The sequence below is a fragment of the Eurypyga helias genome, unplaced genomic scaffold, assembly GCF_000690775.1.
Source record: "Eurypyga helias isolate BGI_N326 unplaced genomic scaffold, ASM69077v1 scaffold21391, whole genome shotgun sequence".
In the NCBI taxonomy this organism is placed as follows: domain Eukaryota; kingdom Metazoa; phylum Chordata; class Aves; order Eurypygiformes; family Eurypygidae; genus Eurypyga; species Eurypyga helias.
Genome location: NW_010229446.1, coordinates 13,324 through 25,638, shown reverse-complemented (window position 1 = coordinate 25,638; position 12,315 = coordinate 13,324). Strand labels below are relative to the sequence as shown.

General features: G+C 42.5%; 1 protein-coding gene across 1 annotated transcript; it reads left to right on the top strand.

Moving 5' to 3' along the window:
• Positions 1-1,938: 1,938 nt before the first annotated feature.
• On the top strand, positions 1,939-11,761 carry SSR1 (signal sequence receptor, alpha; the record flags this gene model as incomplete). The annotated part of the gene is made up of 8 exons (XM_010160411.1): positions 1,939-2,087; positions 4,443-4,530; positions 4,705-4,967; positions 5,770-5,846; positions 7,514-7,592; positions 8,583-8,676; positions 9,257-9,271; positions 11,313-11,761. Coding segments are annotated over 8 exons (833 nt in total), but the record flags the coding sequence as incomplete, so codon positions are not given.
• Positions 11,762-12,315: the final 554 nt, after the last annotated feature.

Here is a 12,315-nt window from a genome sequence, read left to right as displayed (position 1 = left end):
TCTCTGTTTGCGCTACCGCGCCGTCTGATTCACGGCCGGGAAACTGCCTCCTCGCTCCCAAGCCTGGCAAGGCAGAGGAGCAGCCGTCTGGCCCTGCTCTTCCAGTGGGATGCGGCGCAGGCTGCTGCGTGTCAGTTTCTCCCCGCAGCGGGCAGCTCTCCGTTCCCGCTGTTGCCACATCATCAGCCCCTGACATCCATTGGGAAGACTGCAAATCAGCGGTCTGGGAGAACGTGCTGGCGCGCTGCTTGTGAGGAGTGGCTGTAACTTACCTGTACCCTGTTCGGGTGCAGAAGTTTTAATTTAAAATGTCTTTCTTTGTAGACTCGCAGGTTTAAAATTTGAGCAAATAAAATCAGTGTAGTAAGTCTCAGGTTGAGTAATGCACGTGGTGGAGCAGCAGCCTTTGAGCGTACCTTCTAAAGGCACTTGAGAGGAAGGGTTGAATTTCCTTTTTCTAGCTCTACAATCCTGAAATCCTTGGATAAATTTGTCTTGCTCAAGATTTCTTCTTCCCCTTGAAAGTTTTTAAATGTGTATTCATAGCAATTTCGATTTTTTTTTTCCCTCTCCAGGCTTGTGTAAACCAATCATCCCTTTGTTTCTGTTCCTTCATTTTTTGGCAAATGTTAGGTTTATGAAAAGAAAAAAAATTGTCATTTTTGTGTATATGTTTTAAAAGTGCTCAGCCTAGACTGCGTGTGCTCTAAACTGCAGACAGACACAGATTTGTCCTGTGGCCAATATGTGTGTTTATCATAGCTGCCCAGTGTTTCAGTGTGTGAGACTCTGCTCCATGAAAGCAAAGAGGCAACCCACAGCATCGGAAGGATATAGACCAGTTGGAGTGAGTCCAGAGGAGGTCATAAAGATGCTCAGAGAGCTGGAGCCCCTCTGCTATGGGGCTGAGAGAGTTGGGCTTCTTCAGCCTGGAGAAGAGTCTGGGGAGACCTTATAGCACCTTCCAGTACCTGAAGGGGCTACAAGGAAGCTGGGGGGGACTTTTACAAGGGCCTGTAGTGACAGGACAAGGGGTAATGGGTTTAAATTGAAAGTGGGGAGGTTTAGATGAGATAGCGGGAAGAAGTTTTTTCCAGAGAGGGTGGTGAGGCACTGGAACAGGTTTCCCAGAGGATGCCCCATCCCTGGAAGTGTTCAAGGCCAGGCTGGATGAGGCTTTGAGCAACCTGGTCTAGTGGAAGGTGTCCCTGCCCATGGCAGGGGGGTTGGAACTAGATGGTTTTTAAGGTCCCTTCCAACCCAAACCATTCTGTGATTCTATGACTTGCCTGGGAGCCTTGCTCTGGAGCCATGCTCTAGATGAGGCATCTTTTCTGACTTGCGTTCCGGCTCTGTTAAACATATGGATATAGTAGTGTATGATATGGAGATCATATTAAAAAAAATCTTCTTTATGTTTTAAAACTTGAATGAAAATAAATGCAAAAATGTAACTTTTTAACCACGTGTGAAAGTCTAGTGTTCTGATGCCAGCAGATGAAAAGGGTGTGCTAATCTTTGATTTAAACTTACTAGCCTTAGAAGAAACAGTGCTTTGCTGCTGTCAGGGAATTTATTTACTATTTTCACGTTTATAATGACAAAGTTAAGGTATTTTCATGTGTTGACATGTTAAAAAATTAAACCGTAGCTGTTAAGGCAAGTCGTTTCCCTTCTGCAAACTTAAGCACTGCTGGGTGAATGCTGAACTTCGTGCAGTAAACTTACTTGTTTTGAACTTGCTGGAGGTGAGTAGTTAGAAAGTTATTAGAGAAGCAAAAAGGCTGAAAGGTCAACACACAGTCATTTCAATCTGAGGCTTTTGCAAATGAGGCTTCAAAAATCTATTTGACAGTTTTTTAAAGAAATTCTTCAAGCAGTAGTTTTCAGATTGTACTGCAATGCCAGTTTTCTGTTGGGTAACCAGTCGCTAAAAAGCTTCTTTGTGTTTGCATTTTGGTTTGGTAGGTTCAGGTCTGTTAGTTGCAGCTCAAGATGCTACAGAAGATGAGGAAGCTGTGGAAGATACTGTTGTTGAAGATGAAGATGATGAAGCTGAAGTCGAAGAAGATGAGCCTACAGACTTGGTAATTGTACATGAATGTGACTTCATAAGTATGAATTAGACCAAAAGGGCTTGATGCTACATGGTTTAGACATGTTTAAATATGAGTTTAATAATATTGCTGTTTCCAAATGGCTCTTTCCAAGTCTCCAATTCAGCTTCTGTTCAGGGTGAAGTTTCAGAAGGATTTCTCTATTCTTAAATTATGAGTTGAAAAGCCACAAGAGGACAGACCAGTCTGAGTCCCAAAAGTGCAGTTCACAAAAAAAAAGGCCAACTGAGAAAACAGATCCTCATAGGAGCCCCTTGTAGTTCTTTTCCAGCTTAAGCTGCATCTCAGTAACTTGAGAAGGACACTGGGGTATAGGGCTACTTCATTCTGGCCTCCTTGGTATTGATTTTCAAGGGGCAAGAGAGTCAAGCTCAGTATCAATTTTGAAAGCCTTGTTTTGCAGCCTGTTTTCATTTCCTACACGTTTCTCGTCGCTGACACGCGTGTTGCTGTTCAGGGTGACTGGCTTCAGCTTGACAGAGTGAAATACTTCATGTAGTTACGTGACCTGCTTATGGCAGTAGAGTGTTAGGCTTGATGGAAGCTCACTGTATGTAAATTGTTACAAAAATTTCTCAAATTTCTGGTGTAAAATAAGAAAGCTTTGGGATGTGATTAGGAGGAGAAGATGTGCATAATAAAAATTGAGACCTGGTAAACTATTTTTTGATTCTGTTAGTTTTTTTACTGATGTTGGTGAGCTTATGGCTGACCAGCTTTGCTAAGTGGTGGAAGGTGTGCTAGGTATTTAGTACTTACAGAATGTTACTAAAAAAACATCCAAAATGTTACTTACTTCTAATAAATAGTCTGTGAGTCGGGTACAAAACAGTACACTACTTAGGCGTGAGCTTATGGCTGACCAGCTTTGCTAAGTGGTGGAAGGTGTGCTAGGTATTTAGTACTTACAGAATGTTACTAAAAAAACATCCAAAATGTTACTTACTTCTAATAAATAGCTTTTTCTTTGTCACTGAAATGGAAGATGCAATTTTGCATGGCATTTTGAAATCAAGCTGGTAGGTGCTTAGCTCTGGTTGGTGGCCTCCCTAGACTGCGTACGTGTACGTCTGATCCAGTAGACTATCCACCTCTTTGAGTGGTGCTTTAAGTAGTGAAATCAGATGATCCGGCTAACTCCCAAGCAGTTAGTTTGGACAGCTCAAAACAGGGCCAGACGTGGTTTTATTTGTTGTGGGATGTGGTGATCCCATGATCCCCATGGGGAAAGTGAGCCCCTAATGCTTGCATTTGCCAAATTAAAAAGTGAATCATCATGGAAGTGAGTTTGAATGAGTGAACCCACAAACTTGCCTAGCTCCGTAACCGTTCCATAGAATCACGGAATGGTTAGGGTTGGAAGGGACCTTAAAGACCATCTAGTTCCAACCCCCCTGCCATGGGCAGGGACACTTTCCACTAGACCAGGTTGCTCAGAGCCTCATCCAGCCTGGCCTTGAACACTTCCAGGGATGGGGCATCCACAGCTTCTCTGGGCAACCTGTTCCAGTGCCCCACCACCCTCTCCATGAAGAATTTTTTCCTGATATCTAATCTAAACCTCCCCACTTTCAATTTAAACCTGTTACCCTAGTCCTGTCACTACAGGCCCTTGTAAAAAGTCCCCCCCCGCTTCCTTGTAGCCCCTTCAGGTACTGGAAGGTGCTATAAGGTCTCCCCGGAGCCTTCTCTTCTCCAGGCTGAAGAAGCCCAACTCTCTCAGCCTGTCCCCATAGCAGAGGTGCTCCAGCCCGTGGAGCATCTGCATGGCCTCCTCTGGGCTTGCTCCAACCAGTTGATACCCTTCTTATGCTGGGGGCTCCAACATATATAACACTTGTTATGCACTGGTTTCCAGGCATACATAACACTTAACTAATTAAAACTGAATAGAAAGCTTCTATAAACACTCCCTCTAGTGAAAGTAACTCTCATTTGCCTTATGGTTGCTTCTACTTTTGGAAAGGCTTGTTTTCTAAAGAGGAATAGCTTAGATGTGAACACTTAACATTTTGTTTCTATTCTTCCACCTCCAAACCAAGTCCTGACTGTTGATTTCTGATCACAAATCTTTCGAGACAGCTAAATGCAGTTCAGATTAGTGGCTGTGTCAAATACAGCAAGTAGAAGGGTGAGATGCCGACACTGATGCTAACCAAATCTAGAGGGAGAACAGATGACATGCTAACCCTGCGACAGCAGCGATTGATGCGAACGCTTGCCGTTGTTCCGTGCTTTGATACGTGGGGTTCTCGTGAAGCAGGTATGGTCTTTGCTTCACTGTTCACTATAGGATTGTTTTTGAAAAAAAGTCTCTTGTCTTAGACAGAAGAAAAAGAGGAAGAAGACTTGTCAGGAGAACCTAAAGCCTCCCCCAGTGCTGATACAACCATCTTATTTGTGAAAGGTGAAGGTAAGAGTCCTGTGCTAATCTACCATCTTCTTTACTGTTGCTTGGGCTGTATCGCTGTGTGCATAAACCAGTGGTGCTCTAAAAGAACCAGAACCTGTTCTAGACACTCTCTGTTTAGAAACAGGCTAGGTGTGGTGTATGAAGTGTCTGATGGTTGAATATCTTGTGTTTTAGACTTTCCAGCGAACAACATCGTAAAATTTCTAGTGGGCTTCACCAATAAGGGTACAGAAGATTTTATTGTCGAGTCTCTCGATGCTTCTTTCCGGTACCCTCAGGACTACCAGTTTTACATCCAGAACTTCACAGCTCTCCCTCTGAACACAGTAGTGCCGCCGCAGAGACAAGCCACGTTTGAGTACTCTTTCATCCCTGCCGAGCCTATGGGCGGTCGCCCTTTCGGACTGGTTATCAACCTCAACTACAGAGATGTAAATGTAAGCCTGATGTTGTAATGTGTTTTAATCTCTCTAGCTGATGAGGAAACGTCAGGAAGGAACTGCTTAGTCGTGTTACGGCTTCTTCAGAAAGTGAATGCTTTTGTGGTTTTTAAGCAAATAAGTAGATACATAAGCACAGTAAGCAACTGTCTACACGTTGCGCAGTGTACACTGTTAGTTCTGTGTATGTTCAAAGTTATGTTGGCAGTGGAAGCTAGAATGCCTTGGAACTGTGTAGTAGTGGGCTGTACTCATTAAAAAGAAAAGAAAACCCAAAAACCTAAAGCTTTCCTTAGGATAACTTAGATCTCACTCTGCTTTTCAGACTGGGCTTTGCTAACGAAGTTAACCGTCAGCCCGAATCCCATCTGCAAACTTGGCTTGGGGTGAATAAATGACCAGTAGTTGCAATCTGGGGGAAGACTATCCAAAGCATAAATTAAAATAGGGAAGTTTTCCTCTTTTAGTGCAGGTCAGAGCTTAACAGCCTTCTGTACCTTCGTTTGAAGGGTTGGCTGAAGAACCCTTTGTTTGTAATATCTCAGGCTGTAGGAAGTAACATATTGAAGGCTGGATGGGGCTTTCTTGCTGGGATTGAGACCTCTCTTCCCACTCGCAGCGAAAAGTTTGCGCTCTTAAGTGTTGAGTCAAACTTGCACTGCTTACAAACTTAATCAGGCCTTATGCAGGACTTACTACTGTATTACAGAGCTTTTCCAAGAACATGGAAAAAAGTAAACATATTTGTATGTGTTCAAGAAGTGACTTTTAAATGTTATGTGGAAACATTTTGTTACAGGGTAATGTGTTTCAAGATGCTGTCTTCAATCAAACTGTTACAATTATTGAAAAAGAAGATGGGCTGGATGGAGAAACGTAAGGAGGCTGGAGATTTCAGTTTAGTTCGTACACTGGTGGAGCAGGCTATTGATGGGTGCCAGTGAGAATTATTCCTGTGTCCTCATTTTACTGAACATTAGGTCTGCTGTGTTTGGCAGATGCTGTGGCAGGCGTTTGACTTGTACGATGTTGATAGACTGAAAATAACTTCTTCACCAAAATATCTGTATTAATACTAGGGATCTTCAGGATTAATAAGAAGTCAAGGAGCAGTTTACACATCTGCTTTGGCTCAGAGGGCTTAAGCCTGGAATAGGACCTGATGTTTCACAGTTATGTAACTATCCAAAACTGTTAAGCTTTTGTTAGGCTGCAGTGATTTCCCCCCCCCCTCCAGATTTAAAGATCTTGAGGGTCCATAGTACTGTACTGTGGGTCCTACAGTGAAGACTGGAATCACTCGCTTCTGAGCATTCCAGTATAATCCAAGAATACATATACTCCAAATACACCTTTCAGTTTGAGAAAGAGGAACTCGCACTCATTCCTTGTTGCACTAACCACTATCTGTAGCAGTTAACTTCCAGGAGTGTGGTTTTCCTGTCTTAAAGACTGAGTATCTGGCACACCTTATATGTTGCAGGACTATGCTGTGCTGATAGGCTTCGAAATACTGGAGTGGGATTTTAAGAGAACCTGTGAGTTTAAAAAAACCCCAAATCCTCAGAAATTTAGACAGTGCTGAATATTTGAATCCTCCTGCCACAGGCTGAAATTCCTACCTTTTTTAAAAAGGGTAACCAAAAGAAATAGCTGTTGTGTTCTTTTGAGGAATGTGAATTAACAACTGGTCACATGACAATGTGTGATATATGTATACACACACACTGATAAAGAGCTCTCAGAAGAAATCAAATTACTAGAGCCAGTTTGAGTTAATGTCCTGTGAATAGATAATTATGCTAAAACAGGGGTGTTTCCCTTAACTCAGATTTATGGCAAAGGAAATTATGGAGTAAACTAGAGAAGAGACTTAAGATGTTTGATTTGGAATAGATTTTTTTTTTTAACCTGTAAATTGCTGCCTGCTCCCCGAATTAATTTCAGATATAGTTTGTTTACCTCTTGCTAAACATCAACAGGAATTTTGGGTAGAGTTCTTCAAAAGAAACCAAAATGCACAGATTTAAAAAAAAAAAGATTGTTTGCACAGGTAGAATTCTAACCATGGAACACAGGGAGGTAAGCAAGGTCTTTCAAAGTTCTGTTGCCATTGAATTAGCAGGCTAGCAGCGCGTGCTTTGCCGTCGCATACTAAAAGCATTTAAGATTTTTGAGGGCTTTGTAAGTGGTTAAAGCTGTCACAAGCATCAATATTACCTGTGACCCAACATCTTGAAATGTCATACTGTAAAAGAGTTCTTGCAGTTTCAACAATTATTTATAACAGTTTCCCTGTTTATATGGCATTTTTCAAATGTTCCGTTTGGCACTAAACCGTAATTTAGGATTACGGTTTCTGAAAGAGGTTAGCACTTCAGTTTCAGGTGCATTGTTTTTTTTCTCCACCCACCCCCTACAGAAGATCTTGGGAAAGATAAGTAGGCACATGGCCAAAGCTAGGCTTAGTTTTTGTGCCTCTCTGTAAACTCTCAATCACTTAACATTTTTAGCTAGTGGTTTCTTAAACTGTCTTTTTACAGGATCTTCATGTACATGTTCCTCGCTGGACTCGGTCTGCTTGTCATTGTTGGCCTACATCAGCTACTAGAATCTAGGAAGGTGGGTAGTGTAATATGTCTGTGCACTTGTTAATACAAGACCTTTCTGATATGAAAAGAAAGCAATTCAGTAATTTCTTCTGGCATACCATGGTACAGGTAGAACTTCAGAAAACTTACTTTTGGAACTACGACCTTCGAAATTACTGGGAAAACCAGATTTGAGTTTTTAAAAAATGTTCATAACTAGAGACACTTGGATTTCTTGCCTAATGCTCTTTGGATGTGCTCTTGGGCACCACACTGAAGGCTGAACTGGAAGTGTTGCTACCTTCCAGTCGCTGGATGTGTGCAGCTACTGATTCAAAACTTACTGAGTAGACTTTCCCTGTGCTCTCTATCTCTGAGTTTAATCTAGGTCAAACTTTGGGGAAAACAGCTGTCTAGTCCTTTATTTGCTGCTTATTGGTGCTCTGCCATAGTGTCGATAAGGGCCTTTTGGATTCCATTTGTAATGCTCTAACAGCTGTGGGTTTGTCTGGGCTGCCTAATAAGAGCCACTGAAAGGTTAAGTCTGATCTGCATGCAGTGCATAGGTTAAATGTCTTCATGCAGTCTGGCTTAGGATACTTTTGAAGTACCATCCTTCGGGAAGAAGTATGGAATGGTTACTGTGCTCCGAAACCCATTTTTCAAGGTGACATGCCAGAATATTGCGCTAATCTGAGACAGTGTGGCGAAACCAGTCATCACAAAGTTTGATTAATCAGCCGTTTTTCGTAACAGGCATGATGAACTTGCCCAGGCATGCATGAAATCTTGCTATCTTGGTGTGGAGGTGTTAGAAGTGGTAATGCCAAGGTTGGGTGAATAATTGCTAATGGTAAAGATGAAGGTTAAAGCTAAGCTGCAAAGACAGCTTCATACATTGAAGCTTGTGTTTTAGTCAAATAATTGCAATTCATTAAATGTAGCATTATTAATTACTTCTAATACTTGTGCTTTCAAAACTTTGTGGAAAGAAAAAAAGCTTGCTTTCTTGAATTTTCAGAGGAAAAGACCGGTACAGAAAGTAGAGATGGGAACATCAAATCAGAATGATGTTGACATGAGCTGGATTCCCCAAGAAACTTTAAATCAGATAAGTAAGTAGTCTGCCTTCTGCAAACCAGAGCGTAACCAACTTAGTGATTCGCTTAGTTGTAACAAAGTAAGTAGCTAATACTGGTTTCTCGGAACAGCATACATCTCCTTCTAGGGAATAAGCAGCTGTCTGAAGCACTCTGCCTAATGATTAGACTGTTACGCTAGCAGCCTGTTCTTGTACAGAACAGACTTCACTGGTCCATACAATAATGACTGTTAGTGACTTTTACAACTTGTTCTGTAGACTCTTTTTTCAACAGTAAAAGCTCTCTACTCAAAACCTGGATCACAAAGGAGATTTAAATAGGAGAAAATATCTATTATCTCAAAGTTTCTGTAAGTTGTTTGGAAGTTTGCCTATAGACCAAAGTTTTAAATGAGTATTGGAAGTGTTTAACTACAGCCACATGAAGTGTCGTTATTAAGCCGTTCACCAGTCCAAAGTGACACAGGTTCTCACTTGATACCCAAAATGCCAACAGTAAACCCACTATCTGATTTCTTTAGACCACTTGTGTGTTTGTGGATATTGCTAACTTCTCTTGCTCTTTCTTCTGTTTCGCTTTCCCATGGCTTCAGTGCAGAGTAGAAGAGGTGAGGCAAACTGGTGATGGAAAAGAGTGAAAGTGCTTAACGTGGTGGTGTCCATGTGATAATTGGGCATGGATTGAAGTACAGCTTCCTGCATGCAGTGATCGCTGACATAGCATGAGCAGTAAAACATGCAACCACGCTTTATATACATATATGTAATACAGGAAAACCTAAATGCCTATGTGTGTATACATTATCTGGTTATGCTGTGGTAACGTAGTGTCAGTAGAACATTGCTGAAGCACTGTTGTCTCCTCTGACAGTTCCCAGAATCTTTCATCGAAAGTATAGGTGTGTATCTTGCCTTCCCTGCTACCTTGGCCTAGCACCAAGCTGATGTTAGGTGAGGGAGGTGGAGGGCTGATTGTGACCGATGCCTGTGCATGTCTTGTTTCAGTGAGAAACAAACCTCAGCCTTGATTATGATAGTTTGATAGTCAGGCTTATTCTCCTTATCCCAGGTGAATTCCTGTCACCAGGAGCATTGGCTGGTGTGAGGAGAGGGTGCCTCACTTAAAGTCCAGCCTAGACAAGAGAAGTGCTTTGAAAACCCTTCGCAGAAATGTTGTTTGCTTGGACAAGATTCCTGTTTTGGTGAAATAAGCATATTCTGAGCTTTTATTTGGCGTAGAAGGGCTAGAGGCCTTAGCTCTGATATGTAGTTGTGCCAGGAGTTGATGATTTCACTTTTTTGATTCCTTCACCCTTCTTAACTGTACTTATTTAGGTGTAAGGACTGGTGTTCTACGTCTGAAAGTATAAGACTGGTTACTTCCGTGTATGCAGTCCTCAGCAAGGCACAAGAATGCTGGTGTAACACCTGAGACACAGGAATTTGAAAAGCCTTGCTCTGTCCAGAAAGACTGCAGCTGTAAAAGCTAGGTTTTTTTTCCCCAAGAGCAAGCTGCCTTTAAATGGGTTTGAATCCGGGCAGGGTTTGGGTCCTGTCCCCCCCATCCCTTTCTTATGCAAAGTAGGTATTCCTATCTTAATGCCTGAAGTCTAGGAAAATACAATGTTTAAGTTCTTAATTGTGGTTTTCTTTAGCTCCAGGTTAGTTTTGATTAGAAGTCTGCACTAGAAGCCTTTGAAATACATCGCCTTCAGGATCCTCAGAGGGTCTTGACTGTGTCATTGTTGAGAGAGAGTTTGTTCTGTACCGATGGGCTTGTAATGGCACAGTGGCTGCTCCTTGTGTTCACACATACTCTGAAGAGCGGAATTATTGGAGGTGGCCGTTTGACAAACGTGCGTTTTTAAGTCTGCAGATATGCTCGGCAATCATTCTTTCTTCATACGAAGTGTCGTAGGGTCTCCACAACGCTACAAAGAACAAAAATCCTACATACTACGGGCCATCACTGTAAAGGACAGCTACAGGCCTGTCACAGAAATGTGGGGTGGTGCTTCTGGCATCCAGCAGTCATACAGCTAAAGCTGGCTGGCTTCCCCTCCATGGGTTATCTGATCACAGAGTGATGTCATAGTCGAGCGTGGATGCTTTTTGGAAAAGCGTGTGGTTTCACAACCAAAACACTCATCTGCTGTTAGGCTGAATGGATGTGGAAACGTGTCAAGCAAGACAAAGCTGCCTAAAGGAGGGTCACTCACCTACTCTTCAGGCAGGAAAACTCAAATCAGTAATGATAAAATAATGAACTTTCTAAAAATGTAATTATTGAATATGAGGTTTTTCTTTGAGCATGCAGTTTCATCATGAGATGGTGTGAGGTTTGGTTGGGTTTTTTGGGGGGGTGGGGGATTGGTTTTTTTTGCATTTTAGTAACTGGCAAATGGAACAACCCTCACCCTGGAGCTGCATGTCCAGGAGAACAGGAAGGTTCCTTTTTGGTTACCTTCTCTGTAAGATGCTGATGGTTAAAAAGCGCTGACAGGTTGTTTGAACTGGCTTCTCTGTTAACGATGCATTGCACTAGAAGGGCAGTTTGGCTCATGAGTGTGAAAAAGACACTGTCATTTAACATTTAATCTGAAAAAACTGTAGCAGTTGTTACAACTATCTTTTTTTTTTTTAATCTAGATAAAGCTTCACCGAGGAGGTTGCCCTACAAGAGGGCACAGAAGAGATCAGTGGGCTCTGATGAGTAAATGTTAACTAGTGCAACAGTTGAACCTTTACTAATCCTGCCTGTTTGGTTGTTTGTTTTTGGATTGGAGTAGTGCAGAGAATCCGTATCACCATAAGGAAAATACTGCTAAATATTTGGACTGGACAGAATGGTGTTAATATTACTGAAAATGCACTTCTCTTGTTAATTGTTGGGGGGGTGGGGGGGAGGTAGCCATTAAGATTTGTGCCTGCGTGTGTAAGCAGTTGGTCTGAACAGAACCATGTTACCCGAAATGTGCCTTTAGAGTTCTCTGTAAGGCTGGCTTGTCACCTGTACGCTGTCCTTGAAGGGTTCTTCTCCTTCCCAAAATCTGAATGTCTGGTGTCTTCATCTGTCTTGATTGTACCCTGTCTGTATCGAATCTCTATGCATTTTCCCCTTTCAGTAAGCAACCTCAGTCTCTGCAGCACGCACGTACGGCTGCCGTCTGCGTGCGTGGTCCCATTCCAGCGGCGAGGCGCCGGCCACCTTGGATTTCTGCGTAGCCTGCGTTCTGATAGGCACAAGTTGGGTCTCGCCGCTCGTAGGAGTAGATGTTTTGCCGCTGTTTGGATCTGGGCACGCGGCGACTTAACCTGAGCGTACCTGCGTAGGTGTTAGGAGGACTCTTGCACAGCAGTGGAACTTGTGAAGCGTGGGATTTGTGTGCTGAATTGGTATTGCTACATAAATTTCTTTTTTTTATACCCAACTTGTTAAATGGTTAGTTATTGAGTCGTGCCAGCAGCTTGGGTATTCTGGGTATAGCCGTGTTTACTTAAGAAATTATTGAGCAAGCCAGAATGACTCTTCAGCAAGTTCTTGGTTCGCTCACAAAAAGCGGAATGTCGTGTATGAAAACGTCAGCTTTTCTTAAAGCTTTTCCTGGGGCAGGTGCTTTTACTGTACGCACTTGAAACTGAATTTGAGAAA